Consider the following 25,301-nt stretch of genomic DNA (forward strand, 5'->3'; position numbering starts at 1 on the left):
CTATTTGAATTCCAGTTGTAATAGTTAAAAATGGGGGTGAACAAGGCACTGTACATACACACACACACACACACACACACACACACACACACACACACACACACACAAACAAACAGAATACCTGAATGATGAGCAGCAAGACAGTGTATATTGTACACAGTCACTCACACATCGTCAGTGGCGTTTTCATTACCTACTTTAACCTTCAGAAGAAATTATATCTGTATAGTTCTTTAATCAAACTCTGATGCATATATATATGTGTGTGTGTATTTTGTACTTTGGTCCAGGTTGGGAAAGACGACGTGGAGATGAGTAAGACCACTCAAGCAAACTCCAAAGCCCTGTTGAATCACCCACTGGTCAACCAGTACAGTCTGACATTGGGTCAGGACTTGGGCCAGCACGATACCAAGTCTCTCATAAAGTGTGTAGAGACGCTCTCGTTTATTGTCCGGGACGCTGCCCACGTCACCCCTGACAACTTTGAGCTGTGTGTCCGAGCCATACGAGTGTTTGTGGAGGCCAGCCTGAATGGAGGTGAGATGTCTAAAATATCTAAAGTGGCACAAAAGTTGTGGGTGCTCTTTAACACGCAAGTTGTATTCAAGGGGTTAGAAGTATTCCTTCTTGGTGAGCTGCTTGGGCTGGAAGTGAGGACTGGGGGAGCCTGACTTCTCTGGAGCAGCTAGAAAATGGTTTGAGATGGAGAGGCCGGAATGCTTGATCCTGAGGCCAGTCAGGAAAGGGATTGGAAGAGGCTCTGTTGTCTCATCCTTACACTGACCAAAGTCAGTCCGGAAAAGAGAGATACCTTGTATCAACGCAAGTTGATTCGAAAAGAAGAGGGAGCCCATACTACTAAGAACTTGCACTCTCACATGCACTAACATGTACTAAAAGGCATGCTCACATGCACTAACATTTATTTATTTGACCTTTATTTAACCAGGTAATATTCATTGAGAACAAATTCTCATTTACAAGGATGACCTGGCCAAGAGGCAGTAGCACAGTCCACACAAGTGACAAACAGCACAGACACGATATAGTATGACAAACACATGGCTAAAAACAACATAGTTAAAATAATAAACACTGTGTACAAAAAAAGGCGGATTACTGGAAGTACATGTACTGAAAGACACGCTCATAGGCACTAACATGTACTGAAAGGCACGCTCACATGCACTAACATGTACTAAAAGACACGCTCATAGGCACTAACATGTACTGAAAGGCACGCTCACATGCACTAACATGTACTAAAAGACACGCTCATAGGCACTAACATGTACTACAAGGCACATGCACTAACGTGTATTAAAACACACACACACAAAAAGGATAGAGAGAGAAAGACTTAATTATCTGCTGAGGTAGTCATCCCCCCCCAATAATGAACTCTGGTCCTAATGTGTAAAGTCCCTGTTTATTTTTCAATTACATTTGTATTAAATAAGCCATATTATGCCCTTTTACCACCAGTTGGTATGGTTCTTTGTGGTAACGGCACCCTTTCAGCCTGGCTAAAACAGCTCTGCTCGAAAAGACCTGTTTCAGGTCTAAATGCTAATAGACCAGCTAACCCTTGCCCTCTCCCTCCTTTCCCGACTGGAGGTGAGTGGTGAGCACAGTCGTCCTCCAATCAGAGGGTTGTGAATGTTAGTTACTGATGGGCAGGTAGTACTGTGTATGGTAGCTCCTCTCATCAGTGTATGAATGGGTGTGAATGGGTGAATGATGTCATGTAGTGTTAAAGCTCTTTGAGTGGTCGGAAGACTAGAAAAGCGCTATACAAGTACAGTCCATTTACCATTTACCTTCCACCATCCACCGCACGCCCATTAATTTACAGATTCATGTGTTAACTAGTAGGGGTGTAACGATTCATCCACTGAATCGATTAATCGATTTATATTCCTGCGATCCAACTGAATCGATCTGTGCTCCGCAAATCGGCATTCAGGACGACATATATCGATTACAAATCGATTGAAATGGTACATAATAGATTTGTATCGATACTTGGAAACTGCACATTGTATTTAAGCACAAAAACGGTATGGATGTGTGTGTGTGTGTGTGTGTGTGTGTGTGTGTGTGTGTGTTTGTTTTTTAGCACTCTAGACACGTTAAACGTTACTGGATTCAGTCTGCCTGTCTGTGACGTCATCAGTACGCAGCGGCAGCCGCGCGAAACTCTGAACAACAACAAAACACAGCGTGGAGGAGACGACTGCGAGCGAGACATTTACAAACCAACTTATCGATCCAGCGTGTGGAAACATTTTGGCTTTTGCCAACACGGAGTTGCTAAATAAGTCGGTCGCTGTTTGTAGAATATGTCGAAGCCAAATAAAAAAAACACAGAAACGAGACGAATCTTTCCGGCCATCTACTAAGGCGCCGTGGGATTAAACAACGCCGACAGTCAGGCACCTCTAGCAGCGTCACCGCTGCAGCAGCAGCTGAAGGTAACTCCAGCTCTGCAGACACCTCAGGCCTCGCCAGCACAAAACTCAACATCACAGTAACAATTGCCAAGTTTATCTGTAAAGACATGCGACCCTACAATGTGGTTGAAAATCCGGGGTTCTGTGAATTGATCCAAACATTGTGTAATTATTGTGTAATGTTTACATTGAAAATGGCACTTGATTCAAATAAAAGGTTAATACATTTGCCATTAATTGCTGTTTGCTTGTTTATAATATCCATAATTAATTTAAACCAGATTTCCTTACAAGAAACTTTGCCTGCACTGTCCAGTGAAGTTACTGAATCGATTTCAGGTTCAAGTCACTGAATTAAAATGAATCGTTACACCCCTATTAACCAGTGTCAGATAGCCTCAAAGGGTTGTCAGAAGATTAAATTACCTAATTAATCGCACAATATGAAATTCATTAATCTTGATTATTGGCGATTCATGACTGTTGTTGTAGCAATGTTGTTATTAATGAATTGTTTTTCTTCTAAAGACTAAATCTTAAAAGTAATGAGTAATCACTTTAGGAAGCATGTATTTTAGACACTGTTGTTTAGTTGCGAATGTTATTTTAAACACAGAACCACACACATTTGATCATCTTGGAGGCAGAATTCCACCAGGTGGAAAGTGGAACTTCGCTCTGAACTCTAATTAATTTAATCACTGTATTTGAAGTGGCAACAATCTCCCTATATTTAGCCAGAATGTTTTCAAACCACGGTCTTTTAGGGACACAGTGGTGGTCCTCAGACTGTGTGCCGTGCAGGGTAACGTTAGATGCTGAGATGGAAGTAGCCTCGCAGTACTTTAAATGCTCTGTTTGCCACTCACCCGCCTTCTGTTTGACACGTGGAGAAATTCCTCTGCAGAGTTCTCCGCTGTATGTTGCGCCTCTGTTTTACTTCCAATACAAATGCCATCTTGATGTAACTGACTGAAGCTAGCGGCTGTTTCGTTTCCGTGGTCAACAACGGAAGTAAACAAATTTACGTTAACTACGTTAAAATTTTGTTTACATTAATCTTGGCCACATTAATCCCAGATTAGCGCTTTTGTTGACAGCCCTAGTAAAAATAATTAACTGATGCTATTGTTCACAAACCCAAACTGTACCGTGACTGTATGGTACTGAGAGGCATACAACTCCAAAGCAGTAATTCTAGTTTTCCCTTTCAATGATTTGCTTCTTCAGGTTATCGCAACCATGACAAGAAGAAGAGCCACAAGTATGACTCCTCCAAGTCCCGGATGAGAAGGAAGGCGGGGGGAAGGGATAAAGAAGGCGGAGGGGGGACGAGGCGAGGTGGCAGCAGGGCGCCCAATCAGCGTCCATCCCGTCCCCACAGCGACGATGAGGAGGACGAGGGCGTCCCGGCCAGCTACCACACAGTGGCATTACAGGTTAGTCAGGACGTAAGTACCACAGCACTCTCTACCCTTATACCATATTCCCATTAGAGCCCAGACTCCTCTTTCCCCCACACATGGATTTATTGTCCATGCAGCACTGAAGTGAAAGACAGCTGCTCAGTGAAATATAGTTGTTAATTTTTAAAGCTGCCTTTTGGAACATCATTTTACATTTTGATGCATGCAGCTGTCAAACTTAATTAGTTGGAAGCAACTGCAGCAATAGCATTTAATGTCCATAATATACAGTATTAAAATTCCCAATCCCAATTTTTTAGCTTCCACAACCATATATGAGCCATACGTGCTGTTATGGTTAACTTTGTCGTTGGTGTGTGCAGCTGTTGGACCTGATGCACACCCTGCACACTCGGGCTGCTAGCATCTACAGCTCCTGGGCAGAGGAGCAGCGGCACCTGGAGGCTGCCGGGAGGAAGATTGAGGCCGACTCCCAGACTCTGTGGACCAGCTGCTGGTGCCCCCTGCTACAAGGTAGGCCACAGTCACAATAGGCAGGAATATCTGAAAGGTACTGCAGTGCAGTTTTAAATGTGATGTTTTTTTGATGACCTTTTTACTTTTGAAGCTGTCATTTATTGCAGATCAAATACAATCATTTCAGATCATAAACACAGTAACACACACATTAAGCAAAAACGTGTTATGAACGTTTTTTCTTCCGATTTGTATTTTTGTGTATGTATTTAGCATGTATTTTGTGTATTTAGCAACATAACTCTCGTCTAGGGGATAGTCTCTGTAATTTGTAATTCACCAGAAGAATTACTTTGACTTTTATCAACTTCAGTCTGTTGTCATTTACAGCTTTTTTGAGTTAATTCACATTAATTCATTGACCCCAAAAAGGACGCCGGCTACCCGAACAGCTGTTCGCTGGCCAACTTGCTCGTAACTGGTCGGCGAGTTAGCTTGTTTGCGTGTTAGCTCGGTGTGGCTTCTAGTGTTGCCACCAGAGGCTCGACAGACCTATACTATATAAATATATTGTTTTCTGATCTAAGTAATTTAGGCCGGATTGTCCAAAACCAAAAACCCAGACACGGCTCCTCTCTTGGGCACAAGGTGCATCTCTGGTCTCTTGTTGTTCCTCCTGTATCGCTCTTTTCCGCGTTTTCATATACCAATTCAATTTCAATTAAATTCATTAAATTCATTTTATTTCGTATAGCCCAAAATCGCAAATTACAAATTTGCCTCAGAGGGCTTTACAGTCAGAGGAGGGATCCCACTCCCGGGATGGACAGACTACAATGGATGCCATGTGTACAGAATGAACAATGTATAATACATTCAATTCCTATGACAGAAATGATTCAAGTAATTGTGAGTAGTAAGCCAGGCGCACAGCAGGACCACTGCAGGGGCAACCACCATCAGATAGAACCACCATCAGATAGAACCATCATCCACAGAAGCCTGTGGGGAGGGAGAGCACAAAGACTTTAGGAGAGGGTAATGTTGGTTTATGAGTACAGTAATATAATTAATATTTAAAATAATAATGATGATGATGATGGCAGCAGCAGGCGTCAGCAGGGCCACGGCAGGTGTCACGACCAGGGTCCAGAAGGAACTACGATCTACGGAGACCTGATAGGGGAGAAAGCACAAAACACTCCCGGAAAGAAGCTGAATTAGTCATGTGCATTAATCAAACGTGAATTATTGTAGAACAGGAGCGTGAGAGAGGAGCTTGGTGTGTCCTAAGAAGTCCCCCGGCAGTCTAAGCATAGCAGCTAAACTAAGGGCTGGTCTGGGCTAACCTGAGCCAGCCATAACTATAGGCAGAATCAAAGAGGAAAGTTTTAAGTTTTACATATACCACCAGAGTTACTTCTTGTTGTGAGGTGTACCCAGCATGCAGTTCGGCGGGGTCATTTTTTATTAGTGTTAAAAATTGTTTATGTGTCACAAGCTGTTGTGTTGTGGTGTTTTACCCTGTTAAAGTGTGTTTGTTGTGGGTTATTCATTGTTGGTATAAAGTTATAACCATGACTCAATCTCAACCCACGTGAGACAAGTATCTCCATTCGCTAGGCGCTCCTCGATGACGTGTAAAAATGAATTTTGCTGCCTTCCAAGCAATACGCGAGAAATTCGTACCGTACGGAAATCTTATACCATTGGAACCGGTATAATATGCTTGTATCTGCTTGTGAGGAGATCCAGAGGGATTGATGAGAGATGGCGGATGCATGCATGCAGCTCATGTCTGTCGTATGGTTGCCCACTCAAGGCATAGCTTGGCTGTGCTGTGATGCCAGACGTCAGGTCCGTATGCAGGCCCTCACCTACCTCCAGAGGGCGCTGCTGGTCCATGATCTGCAGACACTGGATGCCACTGAGTGGGAGTCCTGTTTCAACAAGGTCAGAAAGAAGGAGCACTATCAATCAATCAAAATGTGCTAGTGCATTGAATAGTATAATCCAAATCCTTATATGTGAAGTACATCCTGATGTGTGTCTGTCTGTCTGTCTGTCTGTCTGCGTTTACAGGTGCTTTTCCCCCTCCTGACTAAGCTGCTTGACAATATAAGCCCAGCTGATGTCGGCGGTATGGAGGAGACCAGAATGAGAGCCTGCACCCTCCTGTCAAAGGTTTAAACAACACACACTGCAGCACACACCCACACACACAAGAACTTTACTTTGTACACATCAGTTTGTTAGTAGTAAAATGGTTGATTAATAACATGATTATCATATATTAATTTAGCAAGTGATAATGACATATAACTAATATAATAACCCGTTTGAATTGGTGTTGACGGAGAACACTAACTATACCATGATGATGATGATGATGATGATAATGATGATAATAATAATAATGTGATGTGTGAAAAATAACTGCAGACTGAGTTGTTTGGTCACAAAACATTTCAACTGATCAAGTGTTATCCTCAGGCGCAGGTCATTCAAACAAAGGGGAACATACCTCAAAGTGTTTTAATCCTACTAATGTGAGGTGTAGGGTGGCTATGTAGACACTACTTTCCCTCCTACAGCTGAGCAGCACCTCTGACTAATCGTGTGTGCTTGTTTTCCATGGGCGCAGGTCTTCCTCCAGCACCTGTCTCCTCTGCTGTCCCTGCCTACCTTTGCTGCCCTCTGGCTCACAATTCTGGATTTCATGGACAAGTACATGCATGCAGGTTCCAGTGACTTGTTGGTAAGAATAGTGCTACTACTAACATCCAGTGTTGAACTGTAACTCTTAGCAGTGGCAACTCTGTAATCATTGGGTGTAAACAGGGCGGCAGGAGCCTCTAACCTTCTCAAGTTATCAAGAAATGTAAAGACCACCAAATGTGGAAGAAGAAGGAGGATGTCTACCAAGGTTTCAGATCTAGTACTTAGTGACCAAGTCTTGGAGCTTGATGATTTGCTGCCTCTGCTTGTGGTTGTGTAGTTGGAAGCCATCCCTGAGTCCCTGAAGAACATGCTGCTGGTGATGGACACGGCAGGAATCTTCCACAGCGCTGACTCCAGGACAGGATACTCAGACCTGTGGGAGATAACCTGGGAACGGATAGTGTGCTTCCTGCCTCACCTTCGGGAGGAGCTTTTCAAACAGACTGTTATACCAGGTACTCATTACATTACTCATCGGACATCCAGAGGTGTAGGGATGGAACAGCTTGATGCAAAACCTCGGCAGTTTGTGATGGTACCAGGAACTTGACACTGTTGTTTCCCGTGAACCATCTTCGTTTTAGAGCCAATACCCAATCCTCCAGCAGAGCCTGTGCAGCCGACCCCCTCAGAAGGTCGGCCTTTATCCCCTCAGGGATCTTTGCCCCCTGCTCAGCCAACCTCCCCATTTAACCCTGCAGAGACACGGCACCCGAGCCGGCCGGCTTCACCCCAGGAACCCAAACCAGCCGGTGTGCACGGTAAAACTGACGGGTTCCAGCACAGTCGCATCTCAACACGCACACCATCCATTGATTGGTGGAATAGAACCCTGAGGCCCTCATGTATGTACATTTGTAAATATAGCATTATCAGCGCCATGGGCAACGCGCAGAAAGCACACTCTGATACTTTAGCTTACGTTGTATTTGTGTAATTGCAACTCATCAGGTAATCAGCGCCTTTCTCTGCCCACTATACCGTACATTGCAAGCATTAAACGTGGAAGTGAATGGGCCTCCTTCTCTTTCTATCATCGATCAGCCAAAGTCAAAACAGCGAAAACAAAAATTCAGTGACAACAAAGTTGATGTGTTATTTGGACATTAGGGGTAGTGAAATGTATGTAATGACTGTAGCAAAGCGTGAAATACTATGATACAGCTGAGTGTCGACTGCGATATTCCCACTGCTGATGAGGTTTCTTCACGTACCGTGGAATACATAATTAGGCGCACTTTACGCATCCTCTTTCCCCCCCGAAAGACTAACATTCACAACTGAGCTGTGCTTTTACCTCAGTGTCGCTTGTTCATACATACCATGCCATGCTTTTACGCGCACATTGTGAAACAAATATGCCTGAAGTGGGCGCAAAAGCTCAAGAGGTCCTGAGACTGCCCCACATGACCTTCTGAGGTTTGGACAACTTCCTCGGCTCAATTCTGATTTCTCCTTTGTGTTTTCTAGGATCTGATTGCTCGTCTCCGATGCCACCCTCGATTCCCTCCGTGCCATATACAACGTCCCCTCTCCAGGCTCCTTCACCATTGAGCCAGTCACCACTCATCCTGCAGCCCCTTGCATCCCCCTTGCAGGTGGGAGTCCCACCCATGTCGCTACCAATCATCCTGAATCCCGCCCTCATTGAGGCCACGTCCCCTGTACCGCTGCTTCCAGGTGCCAGATCTACGAGCCCGTCTGACGAAGTGAAGTAAAAGAGCCCTTTGTCTGTGTGTGGGGGGGCGCCTACCCATACACGCCCAAACACACACCCAGACCAACCTCTGTCCAGACTAGTGCCCCTTGAACTACTTGATCCCACTGACTTCAACTACAGCTTCACAGGCTTGTCACAAGGTTCTTTAATTTATGTAATATGTTTGAAGACAAAATAGATGTGCCACCTCAATTATACCACTTTTCATTCAAAGGAGACATGTGACATTGTTTGGTGCAAATTGGATGTCCAGATATCACCAGGTGTACCAGAGAATGCAGGATGGAATGACACTAACAAAATTAAAAGTAAAAATCTTATTGAATTTAAGATGGTTGACTAACCTGTAAATAAGAACCAGGCTTCCAGTCAGAGGGCTGATGTCCCTTCCCTGCTATTTTATGGGGAGACTTTTGGTGCTTTGGAGCATTTATGTTGTGCAAATGGCGTCCATTTTATTGGCTGATTCCAGTCTTTTAAAGCCAGTGCATCATATATATTTTAGACCAATAGAAAAGAAGCCAGTTCTGTTCAGTTTTGGTTTCCCCACTACAGTTTAGTTCTAAGATATGTAAGGCAGCGAAAAGAACTGCTGCTAAAAATGAGTCAGGCTGTCCATGAATCCACATATGAAAGAAGAGTGTATTTTGATGGTGATGAAGGAACATCCAGAGATCCAGAGCAGCAGTCTGGTTCATTGATTGAGAAGGAACTGACAGATATAAACCACCACATGGTGTCATACAGGTCTGTTCGGGCTCCAGCCTCGGTGTCTCCTAAAGACAGTGTGTGCAGATCATGTGTGAACATTCCTAATGTGATCACCAACAAGTTAATGTATTTAGAATAATCTGTTGTCGGATCTGTGACATGATGAAAAGTGTGTTATAAATGACTGGTGTATAAAACTGGAGTTTAGTCGAGAGAAGGACCGACACCCCCCTCCCCAATTCATAAGACCAGGTTTCAACCTGTGCTTCATATGAATCTGGAGATGGCAGGCAGGGACAGTGGGTATGTTATTAGGATTGAAGGCACTGCACATTGTTGATGAAATAAGATTCCAAGAGCCGGTGTTAACAGATCTGTTGTATCAGTGTCTGATTGAAAACTGTACAGAAAACAAGTTTATTTATTGACCATCACTTTGTGACAGAGACGGTGGCCTGCTCTATTTTGCATGAGCTCTTTCTCCCCAATAACAAATAATACAACAAGCTTTGATTCCTGGCCCCTGGTGAGTTCATATCCCCCTGAACAAAGAGGGGCTGTGTGCACATGATGCCCCTCACATCTACCGCACATGTCACAGCTGCAACATTCCAAAAGATAGTTCAGTGTCAAAGTAATTTGCTCATGTTAACAGTCCTAGCATGATAAATCCCTGTGGCCTGTAACACTCATCATATTACACTTCTTGGCTGATGATAGCAGGAACTTAACCCCTTCGCCTTAGATGTTGTCATTAATGGATATTTACTGAAATGATTGCATTGAAATAGTTTTTTTGAAAACCAACCATCTCCATCGATTTGAATACTGGTTGGTTTCAACTGCTTTGATTTCAGTCTAGTAGTTATATTCATCTACATTCATGTCAGATTACACACATATCGCTATAGAGCCCAATGGACAAAACAATACAATCAATAATTTCTAAATAGTGATATATATATCACTATTTACAAATTATTGATTGTATTGTTTTGTCTATATATATACATATATATATAAAAAAAATACAAAAAATGCTCAAGTGCTCTAATTTCCGCAGTGTCTAATTTCCGCAATGTCTTCAGTGTAGTTTTGGCACACTGAGCGCTGCCGTTTGCTCCCGTAGACGTTCTGGCACGCTGACTGTGCCTTGTGTACAATAACAGGGACCCTGTGAAACTAATAGATGCTAATTCACCCTTTTAATGCCAAATATGACAAGTAGAGTAAGGTGTAGATGTGGGGAGCTTAGTATCCACTCACCAGGGCCTTGGGATCCTCTGTGGTGTCAAATGTCAAAAGGACTTTTCACTGCAGCTGCTTAGGGGACACTTACAGAGCCACCAACAGGACAAGTTTTCTAAGCTGTGTGTTTATTTGGTGAATAGGACTGCCTATCAGCTGCTGAGTCTTGCATGAACAGGAAGTTACATGATCATGTGTGTGTGTGTGTGTGTGTGTGTGTGTGTGTGTGTGTATGTATATATATATATATATATATATTACACATACAACCTTATATACACATGCATATATATATATATATGATTAATGGTATTGTAGTTTTTACTATGTAATAAATATAATGTAAAGAAAGTTTGTGTCGTTTTTATCTCTTGAAGACGCTAAGAGTCCCAAGATGTCCCTCTGATGAGGTCCTAGGAGCAGCTGTGAACTGATGACGGCAGAATGTCATATGTCATCCACTCCTCAGTGCACAGGGATTGGATAGTTTGTAAATAAGCACACAAGATTGAAAAAAGTAACGAGTTAATATAGATTAAATATGGTATAATCTAACAAAATAGAGTGGTATAATCTCTAACAAAATTGACTAAACTACATGTGTACCACAGCTTAAAGATTCCTAGCTGTTATTTGGGTGTCCAATCCTATTGCCAACTTTAAGGCTTTACTTTTTCAAAACACTATTGAGTCTCTAGTCTCTTTATAGGTCACCTCTTGGCCAAATTCTTGAATTTCCTTCTCTTAAACTCTGATAAATGTACCCGCTCCACATTAAGACCAGTTTGACCATGCAACAGGAAGTCTGGATAGCGATGTGATGCCCAAAGTCAGACAGCCGAGTGGTGTCCGTTTGCATTTAGCCCGCTCTCTTCATGAAGGGAGGAGAGGGGGCCGGGGGGTTGCAAAATGTAGGTCTCAGATGACTGAATGGCTGGATTTGAATGCTCCTTTTTGCCTAGGAAGGTTCTTAGTGAAATGACCCAGAAGTAGTGTGGAAGTGGCCGCCACTTTTACAGCCAAGAGCTGTAAAGGCTAAGGAAAGAAGCTACTAGGTTCTTTAGCATAGGAACCACTGGGCCATGCTTTACCAAAGGAAAGTAGATAATTGTCCCACAATACCTTGCGGTGGCAATATTTAAATAGTGATGTATCGTTTGGCCATTCACGAGAATTAATGATCGTGACGGAGATCACATGTGTGTAACTGTTAGCATAACTCATTGTTGTAATGGAATCAGCATAAAATATTCAGCTCGTTCAGGAGAGGGTGGCTATGACCTTTCAGCTTTCTACCTCTTATGCTTGAATTTATATAAATCAAATTCATAAACCTTTTTTCACATGGTTATCCAATGGAGTTCTGCTTCGCCAATCTTTCAGCTACACCATTTAAACTTTAAAATGTTGACAAGTCTAAACTATTTTATAAAAAAAACATCTTGTTGATACCTATTTTACTTTTTTCCTCATTGATTATGTTTTCATTAGTTTTTGGTCTCTGCACTCTGAGCAGCTCGTTAACGAACGGAGGTGTGCTGTTACCGTGGTAACGCAGACACAGTGCACTCTGTCTTTCTCACACAGCTATTCCGTATTAGCTGATCTTAGAGAGGACATTTCAAAGCCTGCTAGGGGTGACCGTGGTGCATGGAGTGGAGGCTGCGCTGGTAACTGAAAGGTTGTTGGTTTGTGCCCCAGCTGTTCCAGGCTCCGCTAAGGTTTTTCCCCTATTTAGTATATGGTAGACTTTTTAATAAGCCAAATAATTGGATAGGCCATTTTGTTTCTTGTGGGGCTTTCTGCTGTGTGGGGAGTGACACATTGATGGAGCAGCCATCTTGCATGTGTTTGTTGTATGGTGTGGTTTCCTGTGATTTGATTGGTTTCTATGAAGTGTTATTTTTATTTTGTGACTATTTACTTTATGGTTAACACTTTTATACTGACCTTTCGATGTTACAAGTTGGTCCCACGTTGCCTTTTGTCTTGTTGGTTTTGTTTTGATAGAGATATTAAGTCAACAGTATTCATCTTTTTATTGACTCATTTTGACGAGTTCATTTAATAAACCGTTTTTGCTATAGTTATCATGTCCAGGAAGCGGTGTTAATCAGGTGGTCTTGTGTCTATGTTGTCTTGTGATTTCCTGTTTTATTTTGAAAATGAATCTTTGATCTATGACCGCTTTCTACCTCTGATTGAATTTATATGAATTAAATTCATAAACATGTTTTAACATGTTTTCACATTTTTCTACTTTGCCAATCCATTTTATAAAAAAGCAGCTTGTGGAACTCTATTTTACTTTTTTCATAATCATTGATTATGTTTCAGCAGTTTTGCACGCTGAGCAGCTCGTTAATTATCGCAGGTGCGCTGTTACCGGGGTAACTTACACACTTCTCGCTCTCCGCTACACAGCTGTTCCGCATTAGCTGATTTACTGCAGTCTAACAGGACCTGTTCTTTAAAGAGGACATTTCATAACCTGCTAGGGGTGACCGTGGTGTATGGAGTAGGGGGTGCGCTGTGCTGAAGGGAATGACATAGTGATACAGGGTCACACTACTTTAACAAAAAGTACTAGTATTTATGCTATTAATTCTACGACAAATTTTACTGCACATGGCTAATAGTATCATGTCTGTATTTTATTTTAAATTCATTTCAGCTTTTCTCACTTTAGAAAAAAAATAATTTCAGCTTTCAGCATTTTCTAGTTCAATATGTTTTTCTCTTATTTGAACATCTTCCAAGCTCTTTCCTTATGAGATGAGGTAATTTTAAATGTTTTACTAAAGCAATGTTACGAGAGGTTGTACTATCGTCCAATAATGTAACAGTTTGGGGGCGTTGTTAGGCCCGACGCGGAGAGACAAAGTACTGCCTCAAGTACCTAGTTGCTTTTACCAGCGAAAATAAATCGTAACTAAATAGCTGCCTTTCGGCACAAAATAGTTGTAGCAACCAAACGTATAACGGCTTTCACTAGTCTGGAGAAGAAATAGTCCCCGTACGTGCACGTAAACGGCATTGGATCCCGCACCATCTCTTTCATTCACATCGCTCATGACTTCCACCTTAATTGTCCAGTTGCAAAAGCTTGCATTGCCCGAAACTGATCATTTGTGGGATTTCCGGATTTTTTCTGCAATCACCACCGAGCTGAAAGCTGAAATGAAAACGGTCGCGCAAAATCTAACCTACTTTTAGTAGGCACTAATGGCACTAAATATCGTCTGATTAGTCCCTAATATTTTAAATATCTATACATATATTTTTTTTTTGGGACCATTTTCTGTAAACCCTAGAGAAGGTTGTGTGTTAAAATCCCAGTAGATCAGCAGTTTGTACTCAGACCAGCCCCTCTGGCACCAACAACCATCTACGTTCAAAGTAACCTCATCCTCTTTCTTCCACATTTGGGTGCTCTGTTTGAACTTCAGCGGGGAGACTGTGGGTGAGTGGGGAGCACGGTCGTCCTCCAATCAGAGGGTTGTCTGTTCGATCCCAGGCTCTGCTAACCCGCATGTCGATGTGTCTTTGGACAAGACACTTAACCCAACATTGCTCCTGTAGTGTGTGAATGTTAGTTACTGATGGGCAGGTGTCACTGTGTATGGTTCTCCTGTCATCAGTGTGTGAATGGGTGAATGTCATGTAGTGTTAAAGTGCTTTGAGTGGTCAGAAGACTCAAAGCGCTATACAAGTACAGTCCATTTACCATTCAGCAAGTTGTCTTGACCATGTCTACATACCTGAATGCATTGAGTTTCGAACATCATGGCATGATTAGCAATTTGTGTTAACAAGCAATTGAGCAGGTGTACCTGTTAAATCTGTAAAGTAGAGATTTCTGAAAACAAGTCGGCCTCTGGTGTAAAACATCTGAGGTTTTATTTCAAATCAGAATGAGAACCACAGTTTTTTAGTAAACGAAGTGTATCCGAAACTACAGAGGCCAGAAAAACTGTTCTAAATGTACATGGAATGTAAAAACATCAAAACAAGAGACCCTAATGGCAAACTGTACGGAGTGAAATGATCTAATCTATAAAGGATACAATCTCATGAAGGGACAGTAGGACATAAAGGTGAACAGGACTCCACTCACACAGATTTTTTTTTGTCTTTAACTAACATAGATTTCACATCAAACCCCCGCCCGCCTGCCCGCCCCTCCCCCCTAGTCTCTAGCAACAAACAACAGTTAGAAAACCCTCCTTAATGATCCTCACTTGGCGTCCAGCTTGGCCATTTCCTGAAGGTATATTCCGATGCTCTCGCTGTCAAACAGAACAAAATAAATGTTTTTCAGAGAAGAGCTGCTGGACGACACAAAATGGTTGGAGATGGCCTTGAGGATGAGCTGGGCGGCCGTTTGTTTGGGGAATCCGTTCCTGTGGGAAAGATTGAGGTGGTGAGATGAATCTCAGAGATGAGTGTTTCCCCTAGCATTAAATTGGGGGGGGGGCTTTTGGTGTTTATCTTACTTACACAACAGCATGGGGTTTCTGTCTCTACGTGGTCGCGCGTTTACAATTCCCCATAGTCCTCTGTTTCGCGCATGGCGCAGTTCCGCCCTGATGTGCACACACAAATGCGTGCGCGTGCCTACACACACTAACCAATAGTGACAACAGGGAAATACTGGCCTGGCCTTTTAAGAAGAAAAACTGCCTACTTTTTTGCTGCTGCCCCCCCCCCATGTATGGCCTTTACATGGCACACAATAGAATGTATGTGTATACACCATATCAGGGGATGTTACGGTGGGGGAGGGGGGGGGGCGGTTAACAGGCCTCCTGCTCCCTGGTGTAGGGCTACAGGGCTGAGTAGCAGCATTGTATGACATAAAGGGAAGGGTGTTTCTGATCACCAAAACCTCTGACCTCCGGAGAGGATCGATAGATGAGCTCACCGTCCAGCAGGAAGAGCAGGGAACGCCACAGACTTGAGCTTCTTGTCCTCTGCTGCCGAGAGGCAGTTCTTTACCGTCTTCTCTAGCTGGTCCTCACACTTCTCTGAACCCCACTGAGGTACGTTACAGTGGATGATGAAACGGGCTGCCATCCCACTGGCCTGGCTCACTGCCACTGCAGAGTGCAAACACAAATGCAATTAAACATGTAGATGCAGAGCTTGGATCATCCAAAGAGCATACTACAGGGATTCATTTATCATATTGACATATTTTTATTCTTCAAACACTTTTTTTATAATTCACTGGCGTCGCAGTTGTTAAAAAGGGTGGTTTGAAAATAATTGCTTGTGACCTCTGATACCACTAAGCAACGCGTGGGAATAAATCTAGATATACTGCACTGCCATTCTCTCCTCACAAACGTTTAAGCTGACACATGATGACGTTAGCTCTAGTTGGGGGGCTAAGTGTCATTTAGCTACAGCTACACACTGAATAGAGCGGCGCAGTGTTGTAATTGTAGTAGATGCTTCATAGCAAGAGAAGCAGCTGACCCGGCCTGTGTGTGGAGTTTGCATGTTCTCTGCACAGTCCAAAGACATGCAGGTTAACTGATGACTTTAAATATGAGCTGGAGGAGTAAATGGTTCTGTCTCTGTCTGTGCATGATAGCATGTCATCATTCACACAACCATGGTAGAGCCTTCGGGCACATTAAGTGTCTTGCCCAAGGACACTTCTACATGCTCTAGAGGAGCCGGGGGAAAGAATCTGCAATCTTCTGATTGAGGGAGGAACCGCCCGACGGAAATTCCTCTATGAATGTGTCTTTGTCAGAGGCCCTGTTGAAGATTCTGTACCCGAAGCCACTTCCAAAGGCCCTTGTGCTTTCCGCAGCTCCTTGACTGCCTCGAGGAACTCTCGGCCTCCGGCCTTCTCCAGGGCGTTGCCTAAAAATGGCACAGCACCAGGTGAACACAATGCTGCCTGAGAAGAGGGAAGCGAACTCGTGAAGAAATAGAGCACATGAACATGTCATTCTCACCCACTCCATCTTTGAGGTCCATCTCCGCATTTGTCGGGTTAATTATACCCTCCACTTTGATTGTTCCAATTTTGCTGATTTCACTCTCCGTTAGTGAAAGCTGTCGATTTAAAGTTAAAGTTAACAACGAAGTGAGAGGAAGCAGCTGCTGTACTTTAGCAGGCCGAGATTCTCACCTTGAAGAGCTCTAACTGATCATTGTACTGTCCATCAGCAGCTTCAGGCCATTAAATATCTGTACATTACCTTTTGTCCAAGGAACAGGCTCTTTGCTGACAGGATGGTGAATCCATCTCCAGGACCGTCTTCCAATGTGGAGTTTGGTACGGACTCGTTGTCTGTGCTCTTTGCCAGATTACAAAAACATATAAGCCATTTGAGCATCCAACCTGAGTACTTGTTGATAGTGTATAAAGATGATTGAAAGATGCCTCTAATGCTTTGTCAAACCCTGAAAAAAATGCTTTGTTTATATTTTTGATGGAACTTTACATAATTTGTAGTTCAACTTTTACTAGCTCTTGATTTAGCTGATGCACCAAGGAGTGTAGCATTTGTCGTCCCTGAACAAAAAAACAGAAATTGGGTCATTCCTTCTTTGTTGAATTGTTAGCATTATAATACTGTTTTTATTTCTAAAATAAGAACATACTTGCTACATTAATTTGTTTTAACAGGGGGGGCAATTGCTTTTTCACACAGGGCCATGTAGGTTTGGATTGTTTCCCCCTTAATAATTAAAACATTCATTTACTAAACTGCATTTTGTGTGTACTTGTGTTATCTTATCTGTCTAATATTTAAATTTGTTTGATGATCTGAAACATTTAAGTGAGACAAACATGCAAAAAATAAGAAATTAGGGGAACACTTTTTCACATAACTATCTATGGAAGCCCATTTCAAAAAAAAAGAAAAGGGTTAGAAAGTCAAAATGATGACTTTAGATATGCAGAGGGGGGCTTCTTCTAGTTTGGTACAGTGACTTTCCAAACTCTCTTGGACACTTTTTGTCAGAAGCGAATAGCGACAAATCCAGCAACCTTATCTGGTTTTATTGGAAACTTTTTTAGACTTCCCAAAAAGTCAGACGTCCCCGTTTGTTCGGCGGGTGGAGTGAGTGGGTGCCAGTGTCTATAGAACTTTTACAGTTCGGTAAATTTGGTAAGACATTTACAAAATCTGACTTCCCGGTTCAATAGCTCATCAGCGAGATAAAACAAACGACACCTGTGTGACCGTAGTGATGTCAACAACCCGCTGCAATGACCCCGCGCATGTGCAATATCTAAAGTCCTAATTTCGACTTTGTCTTTTGTGGCAAAAATGGGCTTCCATACATATCACCTCACTTCCACTTTTATTACATTCATTTCAAATATGAAAAGTTGGGAACAGTGCAAAAATGTATATTTCCACATTAAACAGGAAGCTTTTTAACCAGTGTTTCACATAAGTATGCAAGAACATAAAAGTGCAAACAACATATATTTCCTACCTTGAAAAACTAAAGGGATTTGTTCACGTGATCAGGGTGGTGAGTTTCTTTAATTAGTGGGCTTCATACGTTCAGCTGCCAGAGCTTAAGACGCGCAACACACCATGGTCTCCCTTCCTGACCAACGATGCTTTAAAGCCCAGGGACAGGTACACCTCGTTGTACTTGAAAGCTTTTATATTTTTTCTGGCCGTGGTTGCGGTGCCATCTGATTTGCGCTTGCTACCAGTCACAAATCGGTCCATCTTTGTGTATTGCTTGTTTCCTATGGCTACCTTTTTGCTGTCTTTCTAATGCTCTGTGTCTCCATTTCTCTCTTTCTGCCTCTTTGCTGCACACACGCTGAGCCGCTCTTGAGGGCGAACACAGTGCATGTCAAGTCTATAGGACAGTTTGAATTTTATTTTTTACTTTTTCGACTGTGTGTTTGGGTTGGTGATGCAGCCGCAACCCCCCTGTCATGCCACCGTGCACTCCCTGGGGGTCTCGCCCCGTAGTTTGGGAACCCCTGTCTTATGGTGTTCTAGAGCAAATATAGTCAAGTTCAACTTGTCAACTCAACTGAATCACTGAGCTGCTTGGATATGGACTTGAATTCGGCATAAGCCTCCATGAGAAGAGAAACAGCCGGCAAGTGAATTTTAAATTGCAATCCCGATGTTGGCTGCCACAATTAAATGAGCATGATGTGCTACATATCCAATGAAGCGCTTCCTCGACTAACCGTCAGCCAAGCACCCCGCCCCCCTTCTCCACACTATAAAAGTCTGGAATAACCGCTTTGGCCGCGTGTTTTGTCCATTCTGTTGAGTCGACTGACCTTAGGCTTGCGTCCTCGTTTGGCTTTAACCTTTTTGAAAGATTTTATGGGTTTCTTGCTCTTCGATCGTTCAACCTTCTTCTCAGGGACCGACGCCTGGCTGTCCGCTTTTACCCTGCCCCCCCTCTTCTTGGAGAGCAGCTCTGGGTGTATCCGAGGCAGGACCCCTCCATTTGATATGGTCACCCCCCTCAGAAGCTGATGGAGAAAGTGTGAAAGACTGTTGTTCTCTTTGAGACAGATGTCGTTGTTCCCAGCTGAGGCTAAACAGTGTTTGCATCATTCACGCATGCGGAAATACCAGCTGCTACACACATCATTTGCTGTCATCTGACAACATCACTACCCAGCGACAAAGTTTAACATTATCATGAGATGAGTAAAAACACCATTTGTTGTTGCTGCGTCATTGAATCCATTAGAAAGAATTTTTTGGTCCTGTGCCTTTTACATTGTCATCAAAAGGATCCTGGGATATCTAGGATTCCTGGAAATGGTAGCAGCTACACTAATGTTTAACGTTCTAGAGTATTAACATAACTCAGATGTACAGCATGCATTGGGAATAATGGAGTCACTGGTGCAACCAGCAGAGTAGCCGAGGATAAAGCATGATGAGGTAAGCCAATCTACGGTCTGCTTCAAATGGCGGGCAGAGATCCCACTAACTCTGCAGTTCTATATTGTTTCAGTCTATAGCCCACAAACAGCAGCAGCTGTTTTCACTGTTCGACCTGCTCAGGTACTCTGTTCACTACCTGCTCAGGTACTTTGTCGACTACATGCTACGGTTATTGGATTCAAGACAAGAAAGAAACAAAAGAAAAACACCTGGTTAGTAGGGATATGATGATCTATTATTATAACACATTAGCATATGAGTGTGAGAAGCTGGCTGGTTTGCACATGTTGGTGTTTTCTTGGGCAGATGTATCAAATGATTGCCACTTTTGACAACCTGAAGGTCTACACCCATGTATCAGTGAGCCAGCTATAGAGCACTCTTACCTGATTTAGCTCCTCGTCATTGGCCACAGCCAGCTTAATGTGCCTGGGAGTGATTCTGCCTTTCTTGTTGTCCCGGGCTGCGTTTCCTGCCAACTCCAAGATCTCAGCTTTGAGAGAAAATAAATCAAAGATTTGGGTTTCAAAGGTTGCCATTTTTACATACCAAAAGCATATAACAAGGACTGTATATGTAGTTAAGAACAAGATTATGCAAGCCTAGCTCAGCTGGACCCTCGGTGCAGCTAGTTGGGAACATTGAAAAACGTAAACACAAAACGTTGTGTTGTTTTTGAAAGTCTTTGTCATTACCCAGCATATTGATTACTTGGTAATCTAAAACCACGTTGATTTGTATACAGTAGGCTTTTTACAGCAGTCGGAGTAGGATGTCCACACAAGTACACCATCACCTCCAGTTTAATAATTACCGTTTAATAATTACAATTATCCAATGAGTGGTTGTCCAGTGTGATGTTTACTTCAATTTTTTCACCCTAAAAAGGTTTTTGGGGCATTTTGGGGGGTTTAATCATTTTTCAAAAGTTCAATTTAAAATGCATATCAGGACAAGTGAAAGATTTGACATTGTTGGGGTCCCACAATTGGGTATAAAGAATTGTCTCTAGAACACCCCCCTAAAATTGGAAAAGTTCCACATTAACACACTTTTTGCCCCTGATGCCGAATTGACTCAAAATTCACAACACATGCTTTTGGTTATGCTCTACAAAAGAGTCAATCTTTAAACCAACTTAATTATTCTGCCGCCGCGGAGCGCTATTGCACTTACTTTACCATGCCGTTGTGTAGGCCTAGATGGTATACCGGTATAAGATTTCCGTACAGTATGAATTTCTCACATACCGGTGTTACACCAATAACCACTGACGTGTCTATTTGGCAGGCAGCAGACTGCGGAGCGTTTAGAGCTACTTGTCTTACGTGTGTTGAGATTGAGCCATTGTTATAACTTTATAACAATAAAACCCACAACAAACACAACAGCTTGTGACACAAACAATTTGTACACTAATAATTGTACGTTTGTAGAAATTACCCTGCCGAACTTCATGCTGGGTACAGCTCACAACAAGAAGTAACTTTGTTGCTACATGAAACACGGAAAAGAGCGATATAAGAGGAACAACAAGAGACCAGAGTTGCACCAACACAACGAGCTGTGTCTCTTTGGAGGGTTTTTGGTTTTGGAAACGACGTAAATTACGTTAGATCTGTTGAGCCACTGGTATCGCCTCTGGTGGCAACACTAGCAGCCGGAACAAGCTAACATGCTAACACGCTGACCAGTTGCGGGTGGCAAACAGCTGTATTGGGGAGCCGGCAGTCCTTTTCGGGGGTCAATGAATTAATGTGTTTCCTTGAAAAAGCAATACCATCACATACCGGGATACCGTCAAAATGTTTTTTAATACAGTGATATGGATTTTTGGCCATACCGCCCAGCCCTACCATTGTTAAAAAAAGAGAGCTGAGCCGGAAGGGAAAGCTCTCGATCTACCGGTCAATCTTGGTTCCTACCCTCACCTATGTTCATCAAGGATGGGTCATGACCGAAAGAACTAGGTCACGGGGACAAGTGGCCAAAATGGGTTTAATGAGTGGCTGGCGTCTCCCTTAGAGATAGGGTGAGAAGCTCAGCCATTCACGAGGAGTAGAGACGCTGCTCCTTTGCGTCGAAAGGAGCCAGTTGAGGAGGTTTGGGCGTCTGGTAAGGATGCCTTCCTAAGGAGGTGTTCCAGGCACGGCCAGCTGGGAAGAGGCCCCGGGGAAGACCCAGGTGGAGAGATTCTATCTCTGCACTGGCCTGGGAACGCCTTTGGAGTCCCCCAGTCAGAGCTGGTAGATGTGGGAAAGGGAATTTTGGATTTGGGCGATTTGACCCTAGATAAGCGGTTGAAGATGGACGGATAAAGCTTGAAAAAATATTAAACTATGAGCGTGGTGCGTTGGCAAAATAAAATACAATTCCCCATGAAAATTAAAGTGGTTTTAAATCGGCCATAAATGATCTAAGCTGCTCCATATTTGTCATGACATCCTTACCCTGTAGACATCCATATGATGATTTTCAATCCCAGTCATAGCGCCACCTGGTGGCAACATGAAGTTATGTTTTTCACTTTAAACCCTGCTCCACGCAGATTAATCAGATCCCTCTAAAATTTTGTCAGAAAAGACCTAAGACCTTGAATGTTAAAGTTTCCAAGAAGTTACTCACAGTGTGTTAACAATGACTAACTCGCAGACAATTTTATTAGTTTTATATTTAAAGTTCGTGTTTTTGTTGTTCAATGGAAGAATAAACTTCTACTCAAACTTATTAAAATTTGTATTAGAAAAGTTTGCATACATGTCTGCCTGTGATAGAACAAAATGTTTTGTCATTTATGACAAGGTAAATGCCCACAAATTTTCAGTTTGTTCCCATGGAAAGTTTTTCAACTTTGAATATTTTGCAACCCTATCGAACATAGTGTGTTCTGGTTATTCAAACCTGTTTACTTTTCAATGTGCACCTCAGTCCATCAGGAACAAGAATATAACAGTGGAAAAGTTTACAATGAACTATAATTTTTTGTAAACACAAACAAACTTGTGTTTTTCCTTTTTTCAATCCTCTTTTTGTTAGTGTTTCCCCTACCTATTATTATAACGGGGGCACCCCCCGGTCGCCTGAACCTTTTGCCCGACTACTATCCCCCTCCGGCCCCCGTGAAGTTGTAAACCGAGGGGAAACACTGTACATCATATATTACACTACTTCAATTTTTTAAATAAGCTACTTTACAACACATAACACATGCAACAGTACATGAAACAAAACTAGTACATTAAACTAGAATTAGACCAAGCCACATAACCTGGTGGGAATGTATGATGATTGAATCATGTGATCACCCTACCTGCCAGGTACTCGATGACTGCTGCCATGTAGACGGGTGCCCCCATACCAATACGGTATTTGTGCGTGCCGGTGCGCAAATACCTCATCATCCTCCCCACAGGGAAGATAACTCCTGCCCTTGCTGAGCGGGACAGCTTGGTGGCCTTCTTCTTTCCTCCTCTGGCAGACATCCTGCTAAGGACACAGACCCATGTTACGTGTTTAACATACTTATTCTGAAAAGATTAGTCCCCCTGAAAGGCCAAAAGAAAAAGTGGCTTCAGTCCATATTTGTTGTGAATTTGTCTTTTCAGTTCTGCCACCACCCTTAGTTACAAGTTACAAGGAATTTTGTTTGTGTTGGTCATGATATGATAATTACATTTTTTTTGTTTTATCCTTTTTCCAGAAACCAGTGTCCATATTATCTTTGTTTAATCCACAGAACACCGCATAGACAATTTTGAGAGGGACCATTCTCTGATGTATTGAGTATTTCAAGTAAAACTGTAAAAATAAGTAACAAGTGATTCCACAAACCCATTTGCCTGCACAAGCACTGATGCATCCACACACATGCTTTTACAAATGAGTTATACAGGTACAATTAAATTAAACAGACACTTTTGAATTTCCCTTGGGTTTCCCTCTTATTTCTTCAACCTTTAATTACTTTTCAAAAATATTTAGTGTAAGGAATATCACTCTAAAGCAAACCCACGGCTCACACGGAGAGCTGGGGGACCCATAGATACTCATTGTCGTGCTTGGGGGACAAACAACATACGGCATGTCCACTAGCTGATGAAGGCCAGTCGTTTTTTTATTCCATTTCCCTCTCTGCTAACATATGACCTTCTCTCCGACGTTTTCATGTAAACCAGCCCCAGTAGTGAGCGCTGAGGCGGGCTGCGGCCTACAGCACCCGGCTGGAACTCCCATTCTTCACACGTAGGCACTAACGAATAGCGGAACCTCACCGCCGGCAGTAAAGGTGGAGGACACGGTGCGTGCGTGCGAGTGGCGTAAGGTGCACGAGCAGACTCTGAAGAGAAGGGAATGTGAACGCGGGCTACGTAAGCTAGCTAGCGACACTGTACCGAACGCTCTACGTAGCTACGCAGGCGTTAATGTCGATCCCTGTATCCGTTATTTGGACAGTAAAGCAGCAGCACTGTGTTAAACGGGAGGATGTGTGTACGTATTTGCTCCACGTCTGCCCGGATCAAAAGCATAAAGCCAAGGGTCAGCGCAAGCTACGCCAGGTCGTCACCGTTTGGCTAAACTAAAATATCAGATAGACATTCTTCGAGTCACTTTCGCGTGTCCCTTTACAATAGAGACATTGACCGTAACGGCCCATTTGTTTAAACAAGCCCCCGCCCGCCCCCTTCTTTTCCGCGTAGCTAGCCTCCAATCCTCTGCATGTGTGTAATCACATCAGACATGGAAAGTAACGCGTCCCCGTCAATCCGGATATGTGCCACCGCACGGAAAAATGAGGAAAAACCTTGCGAGTTTCTACCTGTGTCGTCCTCTTTCTCGCTAGTCAGACGTGCCTCTGCACGGAAGACTGACGGATCCCCGGTGACAGGCGGCGCGCTTTGTTTTGGTCGGTGTTATTAGCCGTCCTTGTACGCACTCTAGCTTCCCAACCTTTGGAAACCCCCACAGAGTAGGCACGAGCCGCGTATTCTGGTTGGAGGCTGGCTCTGTGCTACTGATGCTGCAAGGGGGGAAATCCAGTGAAAACGCCCCCTAACATGGCTTCAAAAGGGAAAGGGACGCGATGTGCTTACATATGAATTGTTTTTGATGGCAGAGCAAAATAGCCTAGCTTAAAAGAGCCTACCCTACACGCACCTCAAAAAAGGCCCTAAGAGTAGACCGTGTATAATTGAATGGATGTTTTCCAGCCGCCCTCTGATTTCTTCGTGATATACTGGCAAGGCGTAGGAATGAAACTGCATAATACCAGGCCCAACAGGTTGTGGACCAGAACAATATATCTCCTTCTTGATCACGAAGACAGTGGGAAGTGAATCTGACAGATGATCCATCCAGCCTGTTTGATGCAGAGAGAATTCCACTCAGAGTCTAAGCAGCCATTCACATCCCTTGACACGAGCTTTGACATTTCAAAGCCAATAGATTGGTGAAAGAAGATCAAAAACTCATACACTTAACGTTATCAGTCACATAAATAGAAAAACATACAAAAAGGTAACACATTATTCAACTGATAGAGGCAGCCTAGCGACTTTGAGACACATCTATCGTCTCAAAACTGCGGACAGATGAGACGGTAGTGTAGGATATTAGAAATAAACCGACGACCCGGTTCATAAATTAATAAAAT

General features: G+C 43.1%; 2 protein-coding genes across 6 annotated transcripts in view; one reads left to right on the forward strand and one right to left on the reverse strand.

Annotated features, from left to right (window-relative positions):
- gbf1 (golgi brefeldin A resistant guanine nucleotide exchange factor 1) overlaps window positions 1–11,090 on the forward strand; it is a 75,890-nt gene extending 64,800 nt beyond the window's left edge. Inside the window, exons 32-40 of one of the 4 annotated variants that reach the window (XM_040177935.2) lie at window positions 291–540; window positions 3,687–3,907; window positions 4,246–4,396; window positions 6,162–6,292; window positions 6,422–6,523; window positions 6,984–7,097; window positions 7,338–7,515; window positions 7,645–7,821; window positions 8,531–11,090. In XM_040177935.2, the coding sequence (XP_040033869.2) occupies window positions 291–540; window positions 3,687–3,907; window positions 4,246–4,396; window positions 6,162–6,292; window positions 6,422–6,523; window positions 6,984–7,097; window positions 7,338–7,515; window positions 7,645–7,821; window positions 8,531–8,778 (1,572 nt within the window). In that variant the 3' untranslated portion in view covers window positions 8,779–11,090. The remainder of the gene's footprint in view (window positions 1–290; window positions 541–3,686; window positions 3,908–4,245; window positions 4,397–6,161; window positions 6,293–6,421; window positions 6,524–6,983; window positions 7,098–7,337; window positions 7,516–7,644; window positions 7,822–8,530) is intronic. The other 3 variants (XM_078104500.1, XM_040177936.2, XM_078104501.1) reach the window with 3 other exon arrangements.
- A 3,525-nt stretch (window positions 11,091–14,615) lies between these two features.
- Window positions 14,616–25,091, reverse strand: macroh2a2 (macroH2A.2 histone). 2 transcript variants are annotated; one of them, XM_040178875.2, is made up of 9 exons: window positions 24,468–25,091; window positions 22,962–23,137; window positions 20,038–20,144; window positions 19,030–19,227; window positions 16,958–17,056; window positions 16,712–16,811; window positions 16,527–16,616; window positions 15,664–15,838; window positions 14,616–15,142 (listed from the first exon to the last, which is right to left on the reverse strand). In XM_040178875.2, exons 2-9 carry the CDS (start codon window positions 23,131–23,133, stop codon window positions 14,977–14,979), a joined length of 1,107 nt encoding a protein of 368 aa, XP_040034809.1. In that variant the 5' UTR covers window positions 23,134–23,137; window positions 24,468–25,091; the 3' UTR covers window positions 14,616–14,976. The 2 variants fall into 2 exon arrangements, with proteins under 2 accessions (XP_040034809.1, XP_040034810.1); XM_040178876.2 differs by having other exon boundaries at window positions 22,962–23,134; window positions 24,468–24,791.
- Window positions 25,092–25,301: the final 210 nt, after the last annotated feature.

The sequence above is a fragment of the Gasterosteus aculeatus genome, chromosome 6, assembly GCF_964276395.1.
Source record: "Gasterosteus aculeatus chromosome 6, fGasAcu3.hap1.1, whole genome shotgun sequence".
Taxonomy (NCBI): domain Eukaryota; kingdom Metazoa; phylum Chordata; class Actinopteri; order Perciformes; family Gasterosteidae; genus Gasterosteus; species Gasterosteus aculeatus.